The sequence below is a fragment of the Odocoileus virginianus genome, chromosome 18 (assembly GCF_023699985.2).
Source record: "Odocoileus virginianus isolate 20LAN1187 ecotype Illinois chromosome 18, Ovbor_1.2, whole genome shotgun sequence".
Lineage (NCBI taxonomy): Eukaryota > Metazoa > Chordata > Mammalia > Artiodactyla > Cervidae > Odocoileus > Odocoileus virginianus.
This window is the reverse complement of record NC_069691.1, coordinates 31,545,539-31,568,912: the sequence shown is the minus strand read 5'-3', so window position 1 is coordinate 31,568,912 and position 23,374 is coordinate 31,545,539. Positions and strand designations below refer to the sequence as shown.

The 23,374-nt window shown below is 36.9% G+C and overlaps 1 protein-coding gene across 8 annotated transcripts in view; it reads left to right on the top strand.

The window, feature by feature from the left end:
• The window catches only part of TTC39B (tetratricopeptide repeat domain 39B), a 141,945-nt gene that overhangs the window by 97,825 nt on the left and 20,746 nt on the right, over positions 1-23,374 (top strand). For all 8 annotated transcript variants that reach the window (XM_070480533.1, XM_020886860.2, XM_070480532.1 and 5 more), the window contains 9 exons: positions 2,576-2,640; positions 10,425-10,530; positions 12,000-12,065; positions 14,025-14,133; positions 14,675-14,742; positions 14,833-14,892; positions 16,549-16,710; positions 18,157-18,248; positions 21,197-21,323. In XM_070480533.1, coding sequence (XP_070336634.1) covers positions 2,576-2,640; positions 10,425-10,530; positions 12,000-12,065; positions 14,025-14,133; positions 14,675-14,742; positions 14,833-14,892; positions 16,549-16,710; positions 18,157-18,248; positions 21,197-21,323 — 855 coding nt within the window. The remainder of the gene's footprint in view (positions 1-2,575; positions 2,641-10,424; positions 10,531-11,999; positions 12,066-14,024; positions 14,134-14,674; positions 14,743-14,832; positions 14,893-16,548; positions 16,711-18,156; positions 18,249-21,196; positions 21,324-23,374) is intronic.

Sequence of the window (23,374 nt, the reverse complement as noted above, 5' to 3'; positions counted from 1 at the left end):
AAGAAGTTGTTTTGCACCTATCACACCTAATTTCAGGATGCTTCTCTGTGTGAGAATTGTGAAGTTATGCCTCTGTGCGCTTGCTAATGGTGGAGGGCTGCACACAGGGGTGACTGGCTTCAGCATCTTTGGCTGTTCCCTTCTTGCGCCAGATGCTTTGCAAAGCTCAGTTATGCATGCAGACCTCAGATTTTATTTCCCTGCTATTTGTATTCTCATCCCCTTTCATTTCTTCTTTTGGAAGAGCAGTTGAAAGAAGTCACTAAACAAAACAATGACTTTTTCTCAGGGGCATTTAAATTTAAATTTCACCTCTAGGATTTGTTATTAACAGGTGGCCACACAGGTGGCAGTGATGGTTACAGTGGGGTAGAAGTGGGGTGGAGATGGTAAGGGGGCAAAAATTCAACTGAAAGATGGAAAAAGTCTTCCTTGATTTCAATGCTTTACATCGAACTGAGAGTGCTTTTCTCTTTTTCTGGAGGTTGACTGACCTGATAGGTTGGAGTCTGGTTAAGGAAAATTGAATCAATCTGATCTATGACCCTGTTTCCTAAAACTCTACATATTATGATGCCTGAAGCAGTCTCACTGCCTTAGTATACGAAAGGCTAGTCACAGAGGCCCCCAGTTTTTTTTGTGTTTTTTTTTTATGTGTTTTTCAAATGGGAATTTGACAGTAAAATCTTTGATTCAAAGGGTTTTTGAAAAAATGTTTAGGGGCTTGTAACTCAGTATCTGGGAGATACCCACGGCTTTTCCCTCTTCCCCATGCCTCCATGTCCAGTCAGGCTCACGACTGTGCTGTTTTACCTTTTGAAGGTTTATCAGCCCCATCTCTTCTTTATTCTGACCATAATTGTCCTAGTGAGGGGCTCGTCAGCTCCCCCCTAGACTTCACGGCAGCCTCGGGACCCTTGGTCTGTAGTTTCTCTTCCCGCCAGCTCACTCTCCGTGGCAGTTGTGCACCCTCTCCGAGGTCAGCATCTCGCCTGCTCGTGTCTCAGCCTCAGCATTTCGTAGCATTTCAGCATTTCACTGACGATGGCAGTGGTTCTGTGTCAGAAAATCACAAATGGGGAAGGCTTTTTAAAACTCAACTGGCGTCTCTCCCAGTTCCCGACTCCCCTCTTACCGACATCCTTGCCTGCCGGTGGCACACTTGGGTGGAGCCAGTGCAAGTAGCTTTCTTACTCCTTAGTCATTCCCTTCTTTGAAATAGATTTCTGTAGCAGTGCTGTGTTATAGAAGCCTAGCCAAGCGCACCATGATCTTTAGTGCTTCCTTGCCTTTCCCCTGAAAGGTTTTTATTTTTGCTTGCAAAGTTCACATCTGCCTTCTCTTCCTTCATCTGGTTATTTCCTAGTCTTTTTTTTTTTTTTTTTTTAATGCTTCAAGCACTGATGCTTCCCGGAAGCTTTTTTGGACCTCTTCACATCCCAGCCCACCTCTGTGCTGTCATGGCAACCCGTGCCTGTTTCCATCCGTCTGTGCATGTCTTCATCCCTTAGTGCATCATGTTTGCTTCTGTCTTATTTTGCAATTTGGTGCCTGCTGTAAAATAGGCATTCCGCGAATGTTTGGTGAATCATTCAATATTCTTATTTGAAGCAGATTTTATTCCAACTTAAGAAATTCTTTCCTGGCTACTACTGGAACTTGTGTGACTGTAAGCTACCTTAAAATCAGAAAATGAGCATTTAAATTGCATAGTAAATTTTACATTTATTGATTCTTTTAATAATCCAAGTATTAAGTATTTAAGTAAGTGATGAAATTAACAAACTAAAATCAGTTTTTCTGTGGCTTTGGAAGGATGCTCAAGTGCACAGGAGCTAAATACCAGAGCATGTTTCTGTTATTAATGTGTTAGAAAAGCATTCTCCATTGGCACCATCTATTAGAGTAGCATCTTTAAAGCAATTATTTTATATACTTTATTAAGAGACTCTTAGAATCCTAGAATGCTCACCTGAAAAAGGTCATTCATTTCGGCCAATTGCCTCAGTTGCATGGTTGATGACCATCAGGCAAAGAGAACAAACAAAATTCCCAAACAAAATTTCATGCTAGTGATAACAAATTTAGAATCAATATCAGTTATTTTTGGTCTGGAAATGTATACAAATGAAATTCACAGTTCTAAATAGACAGCCTGCTAAAGTACCCCCTAATGAAGAACCATAATCCTATTACTTGGAGTATGACAGACCAGAAGGTCCTTGGAACAGCCATTTTGAACTCCATTGAACCTAAAAGAAAATTGCTCAGTATTTGATATTTATCGAAATAGGTTTGGACTCACTCTATGGCCCCTAATTGGTGAGGATTACTTTCTTAGTTACATCCTTAAAGTTACGCAAGGATTTAAAAATTGTTTCCTTTTTTTGTCCTCTAAGTTGGAAGAAAGATGACAAAAAAGGCATCTCATATGTAAAGCAAGAAGAATATTTTAATTTAAAAATCATGTCCTCAAAAGATAATGTTTTGTTCTAATCATGCAGCTACACAGCTGTGGGGACAGTCTCAGAATCATTTGCTAAATGATCTAATTATGTAATTGAATTGTTTTCAGGATGAAAATATGATCAACTTCATCAAAGGTGGACTCAAAATTAGAACAAGTTACCAAATATATAAGTAAGTTAAAAATTAAGATTGATGAAAAATATTATGACAAGGTTTGTACCTTTATGACCACCTTCTTGTGGTTTTAAAATAATTCTTGTATTATATACCACTTTGTACTTTAAAGTTTTTTAATAAGTGTGACTAGATTTTTAAAATTTAGTGTTGGTAAAAATGCACTTGAATTTTGACTTACTGAGTGTGTATTCAATGCTAAAGGATAACAGAATAAATGCAGTTTTAAGAGAAAAATAGCTGAAAAGTACTTACATAATTTCTGATTAGATAATCTTAGTTTCTCTCTCCTAGAAACAATTTGTAAATTAAAAATGGCAGGTATATATAGGTATGTCTTTGGTTCAGACTCTGAAACACCACTGTCCCAGTGTTAGAGTGGACCATAGTGTCATTCACGTATCTTCAGTGTCCTTACTGGTGTTTATCTAGTTGTCCTATCTTTTACTCACAGTGTTAAAAAACTTCAGCTTTGATTCTGGAGTCATCCATTTCTCTCTTTAGTTCTGTCACTCTCTGCTTGTATTTAGAACCTTTGTTATTGGGCTTATATATTTTTAAATTGTTTTATCTCCTAATAAAGTAACCTTTTTTTAATCATTATAAAATGTTCCTATGTAACTCCTTATAATATTCCTTGTCTTGAAATCTGTTTTGTCTGATATTAATAAAGCTACTCATGCTTTTTTGTAATTAGTGTTTGCATGGCATATATTCTTTTGCTTTAAATCTATCTTTGTTTATATTTAAATTACATTTTTTTGGTAAATATGTTTAATTGGGTCTTACTTTTTTATTCAGTATAACAGTTAATATGTTTGCACTTGTGACTGCCATTTTGCTTTTTTTCTTTGCCTTATTTGTCCCCTCTCCTTATTTTTCTGCCTTCTTTTGCTTTAATTAAATATATATATATATATTCCAGTAGAATCCCTCTATTATTTTCTTAGCTATAACCCTTTTAATTTTTCTGAAATGTTTGCTGTAATGATTATAATAGCCTTCTTAACTTATCATAGTCAAGTTAGAGTTAATATTGTACTGTGGCACATACAATAGAAGAAACTTACAAAAGTATAGTTTTACTTACCACCGTTTGTCTTTTATATTATTTTTATGGTAGTACATTTATGTGTATTATAAACCCCACAGTGTGGTGTCCAACCTTTGCTTTAAACGGTTTTATGTCATAGTCCCCACTGTTAAACCAGTATTTACCATTTTTGATGTTCTTCATTCATTCCTTTCTAATTTCAGAGTGAAGCGTTTCTTTTAGAATTTCTTATAGTTCATATCCACTTTCAATAACTCTTATTTTATTTATCTGAAAATGTCTTTATTTTTTGCCTTCATTTTTGAAGGCTGTTTTTGCTCAGTATAGTATTTTTGAGTTACAAGATTTTCCTTTTTTCTTTTCTTCTTTCACTTCCTAAAAGCTATCAGTTGTCATATTGGGTTGGCCAAAAAGGTCATTTGTTTTTTTCTGTATGGGTTTCTTATGGAGAAACCTGAGTTAACTTTTTGGCCAACCCAATATCATGGCCTCTGTTGTTTGTGATCATAAGTCAGCTGTTATTTTTTGCTACTGTTCCCCCTGGATGCTTTGAAGACTCATATCTTTGACTCATATGCTTAAGTGTGGCTTTGGGAACCATGTAGCTGTTATTTCTTCAAATATTTTTTCTCTGCTGCATTCTCACTCTTCTTCTGAGACTCCAATTACATGTCAGCCTGATTTTGTTCAGTAAGTCACTGAAATTTTTTTTTTTTCAGATTAGATATTATCTCAACATTTGGGTTGTCTTGGGGTCAATATCTACTGCCTGCTTTTCCTCTTGACTATATGTTATGTTTTTCTGTTTTCAATTCAGTAATTTTTTGATTGTATACTAGATAGTGACTCATTGTAAAGACTTTAGGTTCTGTTATCTTTCTCAGAAGAAGGCTGATTTTTGTTCTGGGAAGCATTTAATTTGACTAGACTTCATACTCTTAATCCCTGCTAGTGGGCCACATCTGAGATCATGATTCCGTTTTTTCTTTTCTCTTGTTTCTGCTTTTCTTTGAAGTTTCACCAGTTCTCACATAGTTCATGAGTCAGCCAAGAATTTGAGTGGAGTTTTAACACTGATACTGGCATTTCCATCCTGTGTGGTTCATTCCTATCTGAAAATTTCCCTATTACCTCACAGCCTTCTGGCAGATTTAAACTCTGTACACTTTTTTTAAGCCAATAAGACTATAGCTTTCTGTGTAAGTTCTAGGCACCCCATGCTGAGTGTACTGGGGAGTACTTTCAAGTGACTAGTCATATAAACATATAGTCTCTTTAAGAGTTGTTCCCTTATTTCAAAGTTTAACTCTTCTCTAGCTTCCCACTACTTTTTTTTTAAGTGTCTGCAAATATATTTTAAACATGTGTTTTGCATTTTGTTAAGAATTTATAATTGTTATCTGTGGGACGGTTAATTTAATTTAAGGCACTCTGCCATTACTAGAAGTAGAACCAAGATTTAGTATTTTAAGAGATGCTCTTACCTGAAATGATTTCATAAAATTATATCCCATTTGAAATCCTGGAGGAAGCAGGTGACCTTTGGGAACCTGATATATTGTTTTTAGTTTTCCTTTTGAAATATATTTTAGAAGATACAAAAGAATGTTAAAGAGTTGCTTTTTCAGTCATCAAAACTTAAAGTGGAAAGGATTAAAATAGGCTTGTAATGGCTCAGAAATTATGTATCAGTGGAATCGAGCATAAGACTTTGAAACTCTGTGTGTATTCATGCACTTCTGTGTAACATACACATATTTATCTGGGAATTCAAAGCTTACTAAAAAACCTATATCTATATAAGTCTCTTTAAAAACAGTGGGGAAAGATGCGTTTGATTTATTGGTTTAATAAATGGTTTTGGGAAAATTGACTCTTCACTTTGGAGAAAAGACTATATAAAGGATACATTATATAGATTTAGTATTAAAATATTTTTAAAAGGATACAGGCAAAAACATAGGAAAGTCTTTTTATAGTCCTAAAGCACAAAGGCCTTTAAACTTTTGTTTTTAAAAAATTTTTACTTGGAAATAGTTTCTGAATTTTTAGCCTTCTAATATACAAATATTATTAGCATCTTATAGAACCACAGTATAATTATTAAAATCAGGAAACTAACATTGGTGCAATATTATTAACTATTTTATTGACTTGACTCAAGTTTTTCTAACTGTCCCACCAGTGTTCTTATTCTAGTTCAGGATCCACTCCAGGATCCTGGATGTTGCAATCAGTTGTTACTCTCCTTAGTCTGTTTTAATCTGAAAGAGCCCCTCAATCTTGGCCTTCACGACCTTGTCATTTTTAAAGAATACTTGGCCGTTATTTTTAAGACCGTCTCTCAAGGTGGACTTATCTAATGTTGCTTCATGATTAAGTTCAGATCACATCTATGGCAACCAATACTGTAGATGCAGTGTTGTGTCTTTCTCATTGCTTCATAGCAGTAGATGTTTTTGTTCAGTTGCTTAGTTGTGTCCGACTCTTTGCAACCCCATGGACTTCAGCACCCCAGGTTTCCCCTGTCTATCCGGTTTTACTATCTCCCGGAGTTTGCTCAAACTCATGTGCTTTGAGTTGGTGATGCCATCCAACCATCTCATCCTCGAGTGTTGCCCTTTTCTCCCCCTGCCTTCAATCTTTCCCAGCATCAGGGTCTTTTCTAGTGGGTCAGTTGTTTGTATCAGGTGGCCAAAGTCTTGGAGCTTCAGCATCAGTCTTTCCAGTGAATATTCAGGGTTGATTTCCTTTAGGATTGACTGGTTTGATCTCCTTGCCGTCCAAGGGACTCTCAAGAGTCTTCCAGCACCACAGTTCAAAAGCATCAATTCTTTGGCGTTCAGCCTTCTTTACCGTCCAGCTCTCACATCCATACATGACTACTGGAAAAACGTGACATCAATTTCAGAAGTCTTTTAAAGTGTGACATAAAATCAGAAACTGTAAAAGACTGACTTGACCAAATAAGCATTTAAATTTTCATCATGGCAAAAATATCCCATAATAAAAATTATAAATGGAAATATGATATGAATGACTCAGGGCAAATGACAGTATGAGAAACTCATAGGTTGGTGGGAGTCTAAACTGACAGAGTTTTTATGGACGATGTTCTGGCAGTATATATCAAAATCAAGAATATGTATCATTTTTGATCTCAGGAGTTCTTTTTTCTAAGAAGTTATCCTAAGAACAGTTAGGAGGCTATTACTATAGCTCTAGTACTTGATATAGGAAAAGTATTTGATGAATGTGTAAGAACACTCTTAGCAGCTTTGTTTATAATATGGAAAATTTTGAAATAACTTGAAAATTTAAGAAGAGGAATTTGGTTAATTAAATCATTCCATGGAATGGAATAATATATTTTGTTATAGAATAAGATAACTTTCATGCATTTTCATGGAAAATTGTCAATATAACCCATAAAATAGTATGTAGTATGTGATCCTATTTGTGATTTTTTAATTAAAAATATATTTTACTGACTGAAGCTGATCAGTATATTCTTTAAAAAATTAAATTATAAGTTAAAACAGAAGTTTTAGTCATTAAGGATAAAAAATGCATATAAAACTCTTACAGCAAGCTTTGGTTTGCATGAGTTGATGAGACTTAAAATCATGTAATTAAAACCACTACAATATTGTAAAGTAATTAGCCTCCAACTAATAAAAATAAATGGAAAAATAAAAAAAAATCATGTAATTAAAGTTAAAATAATGTGATTTTTTATTTATTTATTTATTTTTTAAATTTTTTTTGACTCTGGCACATGGGATCTTAGTTCTTTGATCAGGCATGTCCCCTGCAGTGGAAGTACAGAGTTTTAACCACTGGACCACCAGGGAAGTCCCCACTTGTGTGTTTTAAAGATTCCATTCTTAGTAAAGCATAAAAACAACTAGAAAATTATGTACTAGGTTGTTAACAGTGACCACCTCTCTGTGGGATTGTTATGTAGGGATACTTAGGCTGTCTCCATATTATCTGAACATTTTTGTAATAGTCATATATTTTCAGCAAATATATCATTTACATATAAAAGAACTCTGAGTATCATATTTGTATCCTGCCATTCTGTGATATTTTGACATTTGAGTTTTTTATGCAAGTATACAAGCATATATAATTATCTTTTTATATAATGAAACTGTATGCCTTTTGTCATTTTGAAATTTCCTTTTTCACTTAATGTCAGAAAATTTTAGGTTATTAAATATTTTTAATTCATCATGGCTTTTCATGGATCAATAGTGTTCCATTGTGTGGATGTGCCACATGTGTATGTATATAAATGTATGCATGCATTCAGCTGTCTTCTTAACTAATTTCCTGTTGTTGCCTGCTTTAATTTGTTTAGAAGTTTTCATTGTAGGTGGTAATACAATATCTTACCTTATAGGTCAAGTTTTGTGTATCCATGCTATTTTCTTGGAATAAAATTAGATTTATTGATTCAAAGATACCATTGTGTATAAGATTTCTGATATATATTGCAAAATTACTCTGAAGAATAATTGGGTTGGCAGACTTTTTCTTAAAACACCAGACAGTAAATGTTTAGGCTTGTGGGCCATAACATCTCTGTCCCAACAACTCAACTCTGTAGCTGACTGCAGGGTGTAAGCAGCCGTAGATTCTAAGTAAATGGGTGTGAGGACTTCCCTGGTGGTCCAGTGATTAAGACTCTGTTCTTCTACTACAAGGGGCACAGGTTTGATCCCTGGTCAGGGAACTAGGATCCCGCGTGTCATGTCGCAAAAAAAAAATTGAATAAAAAAAAAAAATCACATTATTAAAAAATAGATGTGGCTATGTTCCAATGTTTGCCAACCTCTTTACTGTAAATACCATTTTATCATAAATAACTGAATGAATTTATTTGTTCTTACCTTTGCCAGCCCTGGTTTTCCATTTAAAAAATTAAAATAATGCTTTTTATCACAAAAGGTATATATTTTAGAAAATAGGAAAATGCGGATGAGCAAATATTAAAATACACCCACATATACTCCATGTACTTAACATCTAGTAGTTATGATTGTTAACACCTTAATATATACTTTTTCAGAATATTTTCTACATGAATCTAAAGATATGTATATTTAAAACCAAAATGAGATCACTCTTATGTGCAGTTTTATAACTTGCTTTTGCAGTTAATGATCTTTTTTTTCATGTCAACAAATCTTCATTTCATATTCAATCCATCTTCAAATTTTCAGTCCATCTTCAAATTTTGCCAGTTGGTCCCAACTCTCTTACTTCTGGAATGTCAGCACCTTGGTCCAACCCAAGACTGTCTTGTGCATTCAGTTTATGTTCATTAAATATATCTTATTATATAAGAGTTACTATATTCATGTCAGTTGTGGAAAAGCCCAGTCCAGGTGTCCTGTAGTTGTATACACACAGCTTTGTTTGGTGGCTTCCTTGAGTTTTAGTTTAGCTTGTTCTCTCTTAGTCGGTTCTGGCTGCCATAATAGAATATCATACACGGAGTGACTTAAGCAACGGAAACTTATTTCTTCACAGTTCTGAAGGTTGGAAGTCCAAGATCTGGGCACCAGCATATCAGATTCTGGTGAGGGCTCTCTTCTTGGCTTGCAGACAGCCACCTTCTCACTCTTTCCTCACAGAGCAGAGAGAGAGATTCCACTTACAGTGACCTCATTTAATCTTAATTACCTCCTAAAATCTCTTATTTCCAAATATAGTCACACTTTGGGAGGGGGGTACAGTTAGAACTTCAATATATGGATTTGGGGGAAATATAATTCAGTTGATAGCATTTCTCTAGCTCCTTATATTTCCTGAAAACTGGAAGTTAGATATATAGGCTTACTAGATTCAACTTAAATACATTTGGCTAGAATATATCATAAATGAAGTTGGATCCTTTATAATTGCATCGCATCAGGTGATATGTAATATCTGGCTATTTCTTATTACTTTAAAAAATGTTATCTGTCAATTTGATAAACAATTTGGTTGTTGCCAATTTTTACATCTTTGTTTTCATCTGCATTTCTCTGATGAATACAGATGAAATACTCTCTGCATTCAAGATACAAAGGGAAAGGGAGTAATGAATAGAAAGTAATTAAAGTGAAAAATCAGAAAGATTGGCTTGGGTGAGGAGAGAAAATTAAGAAGAAAGTTGCAGGCAGTTGTGATGAACTTTACTTACTTTCCTCTTTCAGTCTTTCCTAGTTCCAGGTTCTTTATTTGGTCTATTTGAGGCCATAGTAATCACACTGAAATTTAACTCTTTTTGTCAGTAGCATCTCGGTTTCTCAGTGGAATGTAGGTTGCTGAAGGGTGCACAGCAGCTGAGAGACTGAGCATTCTTAGAAAATCTCCTCTAACACATTGCTGAGAAACTGGGAGCTCACAGTCCTGAGGTTCCAAGAGGCTCCTGAGTCATGCCCGCTGGTATTTGAACTCTCTTTTGCTTTAAGTGCAGAAAGATTGATCCTGATAAACAATGTAGAAATGAGTATGTCAAAAAAAAAAAAAAAGAAATGAGTATGTCATTTTTCTTTAATGATGATTACCTGGTAGCATTAAGAGTAAACTCAGCTTAGCATCATCCACTTAAAAATTCTCCAGTGTTTTGCCTAATGACATCTATCTTATGGTACTTAAATGCAAAATTTGACTTAACTTTAATTTTCAGTGTCATAGTAAACTTATGGTATAACTGTTTTCTTTAATCCAGAGAATGTCTTTCAATCCTCCATGTAATTCAGAAGAACAAAGTTGAGCAGCAGTTCTTCTACGAGTTTGAAGGGGGTGTCAAGCTTGGAATAGGGGCCTTTAATTTGGTGAGTAATCAGAAGGTAACCAGAATCTTATAAAAGAACCTTCGGTTTTCAGTGCCTCTGCTATTGCATTTGAAACCTCACCCTGAACCTCTGCCTGGGTTTGTCTGACAAGTGGCTAGAGTGGGATCCACTTTATTCTGTTGTGACCCAGGGGAGGCTCTGGTCAGAATATGCTATAAAGTTCTGCACATGCTCAGAAGAGTTTTGGATTGTATAATAAGGGCAGCGTACAGCCCTCTGAATGAACTAGTAACTTTTTTTTTTTTTGGTAAGAAGGAGCTTGAAATTCGGGTCCATTCCCACATCAGAAATACTGCTGCTATAGCAATGGTGGTTCTGGAATTGAAAATAGGTTAGGGAATAATAGAGCTTGAAGGATAGTAATAATGCTCTGGGGCAGATGAAGAGTTTGAATAAATATCCATCCAATTGCAATATTATTTAGAAATTTTGATGTTTTATTAAGGTTTGACTGCAATTGGTATGTACAACCAGGGTTGCTTTGTTTATGAGCCCATTGGTTGATGACAGAGGTAGCTGAGGAAATAGCTGTCGGCTGTCAACAGAATGGATCACTCTACTCACTTGATTATTAAAATCTCTGCTGAGGACAGCCTTTGGTGAACATTCACGTGGGACACAAATATCTTCATTTTTTTCCCCATTCAAAGAGATATATCCATATATTCTTATGGATATTCTTATCTCAAGGAGCCAGAGCTCCTTGGCATCAATTTTCCCATCATGTTCTTTGTTCTCTCTCTCTATTTTGTCTGCACAACACAGCTTGTGGGATCTTAATTCCCTGACCAGGGATTGAGCCTGGGCCCTTGGCAGTGAAAGCTTGGAGTTCTAACCACTGGACCACCAGGGAATTCCCTCCTATCATGTTCTTTCTAAATCCCTGACCATCCAATCAAACCATTGGCTTATGAATCTGTATATAATTGCATAATGAGCATTTCTTCTCCAAGCAAAGTGAACAACCAGGTCTCTGCTTGAAGTTTTGCCCTGAGAGAACTTCCCTTCGTCCTACTCAGATGTCCCAGAGAGCGGCTGTAGTGCTATAGCTGTCCACTTCTGGGTTTTGCCTGTGTATCATGAAGAATATATCAACTTTTGCTTCCTAGAAAAGGTTGCTAAAATAAATCTTGTTTGGAGGTGGGCACTGGGGGTTACCTTCTCAACACTTTATCACTCCACGTCAAAGGAAGTATTCTTTAGAGCATCCTGAAAAGGCCAGATTCTTTGTTCTGTTTTTAATTTTTTAGGTTAGCTAAATGAAATTGTCACGAGTAATGATTATAGGAGGTGCAGTATGTGGTGATTGAGACATGTCTAGTGGTTTAAACTTGGTTCTAATTTTTCATGTTACTGAATCATTAAAATTTTAAGTTTTTAGAGTGTAGCATTTCCCTATAGTTAGGTATTCTAACACACAGTACACTTGTATTTTTTTTTTCTTACAGATGCTGTCCCTTTTACCAGCACGGATTATCAGACTACTAGAATTTATAGGATTTTCTGGAAATAGGGTACAAAATTAATTTTTTCTTAATTTTGACAAAGAAGATAAAAAATGTTTATTGAGTATGAGGGAAGTATAACATGTCCTCATAATTAGCGTGAAAATTATTGGCAGTTTCTTTGCAGAATTGTAAACTGAATTTGGGTCTTAATCATATTTTGGGGGAGTTAGGGGATGGTTTTTCTATTGAAAGTTAAAACTTTTTATCTTAATGTTATCTAAATTCTGGGATTAAAAATTTATGTTTGACTAATGTTGATGCTTGCTGGATCTTTAGTACTCACATGAGGTTAAAATATGTTTCCTTAACCTTTTTGCAACCCCCGCTAAACCAAGCACTTAGGCTAGATTTCCATGTCTACCATTTTATGGTTTGTGTAGGCCAAGCATGGTTGCAGTATTTTGGGTTTTCTTGTGTTTTTACAAGTTTTGCTATAAAACTAAACAAGGAAGTTTGTTTTCCATCAGTTTCTTTTTTTAAAAAATGTATCTATTTTTAATTGGAGGATAATTTCTTTACAATGTTGTGTTGGTTTCTGTCATACACTGAATGGTTTCTACCATACTATGAATCAGCCATAGGTATACATATGTCCCCTCCCTCTGAAACCTGCCTCTAACCTCCCACCCCATCCCACCCCAAGGTTGTCACAGAGCCCTGGTTTGAGTTCCCTGAATCATATAGCAGATCCCCAGTGGCTATCTATTTTACATATGGTGGTGTATATTCCATGAGTTTTGTTTGTTATATTTGTGTGTGGTTGTTTGTGCAGTATATAATAGTTATCAATCATAACATTCAACATGCTATTACCAGAGTTGCCCTTATTGCAGAAATTGGCCCTTTTAGTCAAGAGAGCAGGTTTCAAGAATTGTTTGAGAACAAGTACAAGACACTGTAAATTCCCCATCTACTTTTATCCCACTGTCCAGATTCTTCATAAACTGTAATATATTGATCATCTGTTTATGGTCTTCATAGGCGATCATGTATTTATGGTTATCAAACAAGACTGTGTTTCATGGTTACCCTTCCCCTTGACTATTCATCTTCTATTTATTTTCTTAGTGGCTCCAAATTGCTCCTTGAATAAAGTCCAAAGTATAGCATGGATTCAGGGGCTCTACCATCTGATTTTAGCCCAAGTTTCTAGCCTTACTGCCTGTCCTGTTTGCTTCCCCAGTGTTTCTGTTAAACTGGGCAGTTGGTTGTTTTCCAAACAGACCTTGTGCTTTTCTGCTTCCGTGCTTTTGCTGGTGTCTGTTTTAGATATCTTTCGCAACTAGCACCCTCCTAAATCAGGTCTCTTCAGAGTCTCTTAATCCATTAGGTTTGAGATCAGTGTCGCCTATTCCACACAGCTTTCGCTTATTCCCTCCCAACAAGGCTCAAACATTCCTAACTTTCAGAATCACTTACTTAACTTTCTTAAGGCCCTCACCATGGTCCAATAAATGTGTTTAAATACTGTCTGACCTGTTTGATGGAAAGATTCTTGAAGAAATAGAACCATAAATATTCATACCCGCCATAGCATTTTTATACTTAGATCCTCATGCTTAAATAAATTGATATTTATATAAGAGAAATAACAGCATTTTCTATAAAATGAACCCTATCTTTTTTTTCCCCTAAGATCACGTGATATAAGAATATGTGAGATTGTCTTATGCCAATTTAAAATGTAAAATTTGTTTCTAGTTGTTGTTCATTGTTGTTCAGTTGCTAAGTCTCTTTGCCACCCCATGGACTGAAACACACCAGGCTCTTCTGTCCTCCACCATTTCCCAGAGTTTGCTCAAGTTCATGTCCATTAAGTTGGTGATGCTATCTAGTTATTACTGCTGTTCTAAGCCCTTGAAAAATAAACTCCACCTTCGTGGAGGGTGGGGATATATGAGCTAGCATTTTAAAGTCTCTGAATATGATGCTCTTTTCATTCTAAAATGCATCTAATTCCCACAGGAGTTGGGCATCCTGCAGTTACGGGAAGGCGCCTTAGGAAGAAGCATGAGGTCTCCACTGTGCTGCTTAACTATACTAGCTTTTCATACTTACATCTCCTTGATACTTGGTAAGGACTGGATTACATTTTACATCATTGAAAGTTGATTATCTTTCATCTGAGTAAGTAAAAATTTAGGAAAATCAGTAAGAGATAGGAGTCTATATTTACTTTTTTTTTTCAGAAAGATGGAAAATAGTGACTTTGTCATAGTGACATTTAGCAGAAGGGGTGGAGGGTTTCTTTCATTAATTTTTTTTTAATCTGTTCTCAGCTAAAAAATATTCTATAAGACTTGCTTAAGGTGATCTATTTTTAGCATATTATATTTCTATTTTAGCAGAAAGTTAAATTTTTTGTTAAAAATAGTTCGTATTGGTATTCAAGTCAGAAATTTCAATTAAGAATTGAAGGCAACCATGTCTGCTCTTACGAATTTGCCCTAAAGCTTTCTTAAGCTAAAGTCATAGATGGACTTGTCTTCAAGTGAATAGTTGTCATGGTTTCCATGAATAGGTCTTTGCTATATATTTTAATGAAATTTGGAGAAATAGGTATAAATGTTGACTGTGTTTCATGAAGACTGAGGCTTTTCCTGTTAAATTTCTAGGTACGGGAGAAGTGAATGTTGTGGAAGCAGAGAGTCTCCTTGAACCCTACCTCCAGCAGTTTCCAAATGTATGCTTAGAATTTCAGGGGTCTGTTTTCAGCCGTAATCTTTCTCCCAGGGTGGAGTACTGAACAGTCTGCTTATCCCTTCCTCTGCAGGGCTCCCTTGTGTTGTTCTATCATGGCCGGATAGAGCTGCTGAAAGGCAATGTGGAAGAGGTAACTTATTTGAGGGGGTCATTTTGGGGGCCTGTCTGTTTAGTGGGGTTGCATAGCAAACTCATTCCACATGAGCAAATCCAGCTGTATGTGCTAGACAAAAATAGAGGGAAAATATGTAATTAAAAAGCCAAACTTTAATTTTGTGGGTGTGTAGTAGATTATAGAATATAATGTGTATGTACTATGTAGTAGATTATAGAATATAATGTGTATGTACTATGTATAGTAGAATATACTCTACATTTATGTATGAAGGATTTGAGGCAATTCAGGTTTGGATATAGAAATACAGGTGGGCAATTTAAGGGACTTTCAGAAAACTTTGACTGCTATCCATCTTGGTATTACTTATTGACTTTGGGATCTAGACCTTCCATAAAGGTAACTTCATTGTACTACATGTGTGCTCCCCATCAAAGGAAATTATTCACTAAATCCCTTGAAGAAAAAGAGTGAAGAGCCTTTCATATAAATATACTCACAAACAATTTTCTTCTACACAATGGGGACAAACATATTTATTTTTCCTTGATTTGATTTTTTTTTTCTTCTTACAATACATCTTGGATTTCTTTCCAGGTCAGTATATCTAAATCTTCCTCATTCTTTTTGATGGCTGGGTTTCATTCTGTGAGATGGATAAACTGTACTTATTAAAGTGGTCCACTATTGATAAGGCATTTGGCTATTATACACAATGCTGTTGTAAACATTATTATGTGTACATCTCAGTGCAAAGGTATATTTGTATAAGACAGTCTGATAGGATTTCTAGGTCAAAGATGTTTGCATTTTAATAAATTCAGACAGATTGCCCTCCTTACTTTAAGCTAGTCCATTTAAACTCCTATAAAGATATGACTATAGCCCCCCCTAGGCTCCTTTGTCTGTGGCATTTCCCAGACAAGAGTACTGGAATGGGTTACCATTTCCTTCTCCAGGGGAATCTTCCCGACCAAGGGATTGAACCTGCATCTCCTGGTTGTCAGGCAGATTCTTTACCACTGAGCTACACCTGGGAAGCCCAAAGATACGAGAATACTTGTTTCCAATGCTTCTTGCCAATGCTGGTCATTATTTATCTTTTATTTTTCCAGTATGATGGCTAAAAAATGATAATCTAATTTTTAATTTATATTTTCCAATAAAAAAGCCTTCATATGTATATTTGTCACTCATATATCTTTTTCTCTGATTTCCTATTTATATCTTTAACTATTTTCCCATTGATTTGTCTTTTTTAGTAAAATTGTTATATGATAAGTGTTAATTCTTCGCCAGTTATGTATATAGCAATATCTTCTCCCAGTCTGTCCGTTGCCTTAAACTTGGTTTAAGGTATATGTTACTCTCTGGAAGTTCTAAATTTATTGTCAGTCTTTTCTTAAAGGACTTCTGTCTTTTATGTCTTACTTAAGGAAGGAACTTTGCTACTCCCACATTATAAAGTTCGATGGCCCTCGTACAAAGTTAAATAAGGAAACAGAATTTAACTGCATTGTTGGCATGTAAGGAAAGGAGCATGTCATACTGAGTGGTTTAATGAGTCATGATTTTGTTCTTTTTGTACAAAGTGTTTTATGTATTTTTCCATTAGGTTATTATCTCCTTGTCTAATATCTGGATGATCAGCTTTATGCAATTGACTTATAGGCACAAGAGATATTTCGAAAATGCATTTCAGTTCAAGAAGAATGGAAACAGTTTCACCATCTCTGTTACTGGGAGCTGATGTGGATTTTTGTATTCCAACAAAACTGGAGAGAGGCATATTACTATTCAGATCTGCTTTGCAAAGAGAGTAAATGGTCCAAGGTAAAGTATAGTACTTTCAATAGTGTCATCTGTTTGCTAATAAGTGTACAGAATGATTTTCATTTAGGATTGTTTGTTCAATAGTATGATATCAACACTGTTTTCTCAACGTAGAGATCCATCAAAGGAGGAAGTATGCATTAAGTACCTGCTGTTTATAACTACTGTCCTTAGCACTATATGCTTTAAAAAGCCATCCAAGCAGCCCTTTTCAACAAAGAGGCTTTATTTCTGAAGATGAATTTCAGTTATATATAAAAATGATCAAATATCAAGTTTTGATAATTTTTTGTAGACTTTTTGATGTCCTGATAACGAAGCTTTTCATAATAATAAAAATTAATTCTTTATTCATTCATCTGTTGATGGATACTTAGGTTGCTTTTGTATCTTAACTTTTGTAAATAATGTTGCTATGAGCATTGAGATGTATGTATCTTTTTGTGGAATTGCTGGATCATAGGTAGTTCTATTTTAATTTTCTGAAGAATCTTCATACTGTTTTCCATAATGGCTGTACCAATTTACATTCCCACCAACAATATACTAGGTTCCCTTTTCTCTACATCCTTGCCAACATTTATTATTTGTTTTTTCTGATGGTAGCCACTCTAACAGGTGTGGCAAAATAGGCAAAGGAGATTGAGGTACACGGTAATAGATGTAAATAAGATAACAAGGTTGCAAAAACAGGAAATATAGCCAATATTTTATAACAACTTTAAAAGGAGTATAATCTATAAAAATATTGAATTGCTATATTGTACACTTGAAACTCATATAGTATTGTAAATCAATTAAGCTTCAATTTTAAAAAGTTCTAAAAACCTTCTGATCCATTTGTGAGAAATTGGGAGGAATGAGATAATGATCTCTTTTTCACTTTGTCCACTTCTTCATCTACGAACATTAAAGTTGTATAATAGGGGAATGGCTAAGATTTGGTGGAAAGTGTTGATCTTATTTGGAACAGGTAGCAAGAGGTTTCATTTCCCTTTTTTGTCTTTGATACCTCAGATTCTATATCTGGAAGATTTATAGTTCATTCTTTTTTGAAAATTGTTGTTTATTTATTTATTCTTGGCTGCACTGGGTCTTCACTGCTGCATGTGGGCTTTCTCTGATTGTGGTGAGCGGGGGCTAATCTAGTTGCGCTGTATGGGCTTCTCGTTGCAGTGGCTTCTTTTGTTGCAGAGCATGAGCTCGAGGGCGTGGGAGCTTCAGTAGTTGTGGCTGTTGGGTTCAGTAGTTGTGGTGCCCAGCCTTAGTTGCCCCGTGGCATGTGGGATCTTCCCGGACCAGGGATTGAACCCATGTCCCGTGCATTGGCAGGTGAATTCTTAACCACTGGACCACCAGGGAAGTCCTGTGGGTCATTCTTGATTTACAAGGTAGAAATATCATATACTAGGGTGCTCTCTAATTACTGCTTTTCTTTTTCTCAAGGCAACATATGTGTTCTTAAAAGCTGCAATTTTGAGTATGCTTCCAGAAGAGGATGTGGTAGCAACTAAAGAGGATGTGGTAACTTTATTCAGGTAAGCTCATGATGAGTTCCAGACCTATATACCCAGCTCCCATTTGCCACCTTCACTTAGGTATGTCGAAACATTCAAAACTCCCTAGTAAACCTATGTCCTTGCCTCTCCCAGTAATTGGAACTGCTAGTAGCAAGGCAAAAACCCATAATACTTGTATCACCAACACTACCCTGTCCCTCTGTTCCCCATTGAGAGAGAGGTATAGATAAGAGCATAGGGGGAATAATAGTTGAAATGAGGTCTGAAGGAGCTGCAGAGGCAGGTGGAGAGTTGTGTTGATACAGTTTCAGACCAAAGGAACAGCATATGCGAGGACCCTGTTGTAGGAAGGAGCTCTGCACATAAAACAAACTAATGCAAAGCTGATGTTGGCAGGACATAATGCTACATTTTGTATATAGGCCAAAGTAAAACGAATGTCCAGGATTACTCAAAATAGTCTCACAGAATACAGAATTAAAAGAAAAAAAAGACGAAGTCTATGGCCATACCACCCTGAACACGTCTGATCTTGTCTAATCCCGAAGCTAAGCAGAGTTGGGGCTGGTTCGTACTTGGATGGGAGGCTGCCTGGGAATACTGTGTGCTGTAGGCTTAAAAAATAAGACAAGATGTCTTTTAGTGACACAGAGATCATTAGTATCCCATGCAGGAAATGATAAGGTAATAGAGTGGAGGTGGAAACCAGCCTGGGGTTGGCCAGAGTGAATGAGATACAAAGAAATGAACAGTTAAGCATAAATACAATAAGCGATAGAGAAAGTTGGAGGGAGATGTAATATCAAAGAATATATTAATGGGAGAGATCTGAGCATTCTAAAAAACCACTGGGGAGGACCCAGTTCAGAAAGACAGTTGTACATACAAGTGGGAAATGGGATAAATGATCTTTGTAAGGCTCTTGAAAAGTCAGGAGGAGATAGACTCCAAAGCACTGATGGCAGGACCGGCTTTATTTAGATGGAGGACCGGGTCCTCTGTTGTATCATGCAGGAAGAAGTCCAGAGCAGGCTCAGAGGCATGCCAGCCCGTGTGTGGAGTCTGAGCTGTCTGTTGAGAGCGAAGGAGAAAGGAGTGGGCTGGAGGTCTGAGGAGGATGGAGAATGTTTGAAATCGTTGTTGCAGAGAGTGGGACAGAGAGAAGCACAGGATGCGGAATGGCAGGCAGTTCGAGGGCTCATTGGAGGTTGGTGTTGACTGTACAGTGATGCCAACCTGTTCTCATTGCAGGAAGATGAGTGCAACAATGAGGCACTGGCAAGGGAGTCTAGGAAATAAGCTGGAGCCTGCGGCAGTAAAGACTGCCTGCAGGGCAGGCTAAGCAGGAGTATGGAGGGACGCGGAGGAAGGAGACTGCTGAGTTGGGAGAGAGTTGAAAGGCAAGAGGACCAAAGTCTCATTAGAACAGCCAAGGTTATAATGAGGAGGGTGGCTGGTGTGCCTGAGTTTGGGCTCTGATGTAGAAAAGTTACAGATGATGAAATGGCCTAAGATGCAACTGTAGGAGTAGGTGACCGTGGTAGAAAGGAGGACGTGACCTCTGGAGATGAGGCAGGCAGGGGAACAGAGAAGCCCCGCTGCATTCTTTAAACATAATTGATGACAAACACTTTTAATGGAATACTGTATTCTGTGGCCACGTTATGAGAAGTAATGGCTTGTCTGCACCCTCAGACTTGTCAGGACAGATTTGAAGGTATGACCAGGACAACTTTGTCATGCTTTTTAGAAACTGGACCATGTATATAACTAACTGTAGAATCTACATTAGTGGGAGCTATGGAATGCCACCTGCTACTGGTAAAATGCATTTCCTTGTTTCACACACACGACAACAAATGGAAGGGAATGTTAAGCTATATTGGGATCTTTTACATCTCAGTTTCCTCCACTCCAAAATAAATTTTCTCTGCATCAAAATAATTTCTATGAAACATGTAACTAATCTTATTTTCAGGCAAAAGCTTGAAGTCTGCTCTATGTGTGATAGCATCTAACTTGTTGAGATACTGAGAGGAGAATCCCCTCAAATTAATGTTCTCTTCATTACAGACTCTGTGATCCTTAAATCAGGAGGTTTCATGTCCCCTGCACACTTCTGACCCCCTCCCTTAACCCCCACCTCTTATGTCCACCGCTTTTTCCACTGATACTAATTAACATTCATGATGAGCATCCTGGTTTAAAACCCTGTTTGTACACCTAAAAGTAATGTAATGTTATATGTCAATTATGTTTCAACTAAAAAGACCCATATCCCAAGATTGTGCCCAGAAATAATGTAACACAAGCTTGTCTTCATATGGAATGCTTTTTCTCTCATTGCATCTTCCCCTTTCTTTCAGTGGTGTAATTAGATATTTCCCTAAGTTCCCTCTTGGCGACCCATTTGGTGCGTTTACAAGACTATGTATGAGAGAGTGCCCTTCAAATATGTAGCCTCTATTCCCATTTTTCTGTGCTTGTGAATTTTATAATTGGTATTTCTTAGAATTTTGAGAGGAAGATTGTAAGCATGCTATGTGTTCTTAGCTGATTATTTTCAAAATCACCTATGCTTGGGAAGCATCTTCTCGAATTATGCGTGAGTTGATGACTCTTTTTGAGCCACTTTTACCAGGGAAGCCACGGACTGTAGCTCACCAGATCCCTCTTGTCCGTGGAATTCTCCAGGCAAGAATACTGATTGGGTAGTCATTCCCTTCTCCAGGAGATCTTCCTGACCCAGGGATCAAACCCAGGTCTCCCACACTGCAGGTAGATTCTTCACCATCTGAGCCACCAAGGAAACCACTATTAGGTCTGGGGTGGAGCCTAAATTTGGATTTTGAACAGGGTTCCTGGTGGTGCTGATCCACTGCTCTGGGGAGCGAGGCATAACAGGGACAGGTATAAATATTGCATGTGTTCTAATGACCTTTCACTGGAACTGGGGCTCTTCACAGACAGGTGGATGGCTTGAAGCAGAGAATTGCTGGGAAATCGATCCCTACTGAGAAGTTTGCAGTGAGGAAGGCTCGACGTTACTCTCCCTCGTTGCCAGCACCCGTGAAGCTCGTTTTGCCTGCCCTGGTATCTGCCTTTATTTACTTACTCTTTGCATCCTAGAAATACATTATTTAGTTTCAGGGGCAGGGAGAACATCTAACTTTTGTTGTGAAGTTTCCTCAATGAAAAATCATTGTGTTTGATAAAAGTTGTTTATAAAATATATCATTTAAGTCTTATAGTAACTCTATGAGAGGAATTTTTCTTTGTAGCCTCATTTGACAAATAAGGAAATTCAGACAGAGAGAGGTGAGTTGGCATAATTGAAATTGAGTTGAATTATAATGCAAGCCACATATGTAACTACCTTTTCTAGCTGCTACCTTAAAAATCAAAAGGTAAAAAAAAAGTAGGACACATGATAATCGTTTTCAAAATATTTGTTTAACCCGGTTTATGCAAAATTTTTGGAGTAGGAAATGGCAACCCATTCCAGTATTCTTGCCTGGAAAATTCCACGGACCGAGGAGCCTGGCAGGCTAGAGTCCATGGGGTCGGAAAGAGTCAAACCACTGAACGACTGAGAACACATGCACACATGCAAAATTTTGTCATTTGAGTGTGTAATCTCTGAAATTTTTTAATGAGATTTCACATTCTTTCATATTGTACTTATCCACTCAAGCCTGGTGTGTGTTTTATGCTTAGAGTGTGTCTCAGTTTGAACCAGCCGCATTGCTCCAGAGCCATAAGTGGCTGGTGGCTTGTTGTAGCCTAATGCTAGAGCTCCCCTTCTTGATCAATGTGCCGTTTAGGTTAGGCTTCATGAAAAGCATAATTTCAAGTTAAATGGTTTGAATGCAGATTTCTTTAAAAAGTACTGAATATATCAAATTACAGTAACTTTTGGGGTCTAGTTTGTGTGTGTAGTCAAGTAACACAGGGAAACTGTTTAGTGCAAGCTGACATCTGCTGTCTTTTTTTGGAGGTTCCTGATTTTTTTTTTGATTCCAGAGTATATTCAATTATTCCCCTTTAATAGTTGCTTAGTTTCCAGTTTTTATTACCACAAACAGGCTACAATGAATATTCTTCTATAGCTCTCTTTGTACATGGGCATATAATTCTCTGGGAGAGATATTTAGAAGTAGAATTCTAAGTTGAAGGGCATATGCATTTAATACTTGGACATTGCCAGATTGCTCTCCAGAAGGGCTGTACTGATTTAAATTCCTACCAACAGTGTTTTATTTTTTTAATGTGTGATTGAGCTTTTCATGTGGTTGTTCATTTTTACTTCTTGTTTCGTGAATCACTGTTCATGGGCTTACTTCCGTAATTTTTTTATTAGGTTATTTATTATTTTATCATTGACTTACAAGTTACAAAGTGAGTGAAAGTCACTGTCATGTCTGACTCTTTGCAACCCCATGGACTATACAGCCTATGGAATTCTCCAGGCCAGAATACTTGAGTGGGTAGCCGTTCCCTTCTCCAAGGGATCGTCCCAGCCCAGGGATCGAACCCAGGTCTCCTGCATTGCAGGCGGATTCTTTACCAGCTGAGCCACCAGGGAAGCCGCATTGACTTATAGGAGCTCTTTAAATATTCTGTGAGAAGAAAACTGCAGCTCCTCACAGGTGTCCTTTGGGGGCTAGCCTGCATCTAGTACCTCAGCCCTGGTGTTTCCTACTTAAGAAAAACAATCTCAGAGAACAGAACCCTCAGACCAGGTTGTGCCTGGTCTGTGCCTGTGATGCAATGAGATAAAAATATGCCACTCTGTCAATCATATCTGAGCACAGGTAAGAGGAAGAACACCATGCAAATCACAAAAAGGACCAAACATCCTCCTTTTCCAGCTAATATGGGAGCCTGCTGCTGTTTTACCCATGACACCTTTCAGCTCCATTCCTACCTCATTTCTATCAAGTGATTAATGCTGGGAGATTTTTTTCTTTCCATGTCACAGAACTTCCCTGGGATTTTTCTAGCACACCATAGTCCTTTCTCCATCCTAAAACTTAGATGCTGGTGTATACATATGATGTATATGTTGCTCTGATTACTAAGGGCCTTAAGGAAGGTTGGCTCAGCACTTCTTTCTCCAGGGCTAAGGGTGTAGAATTGGCTTG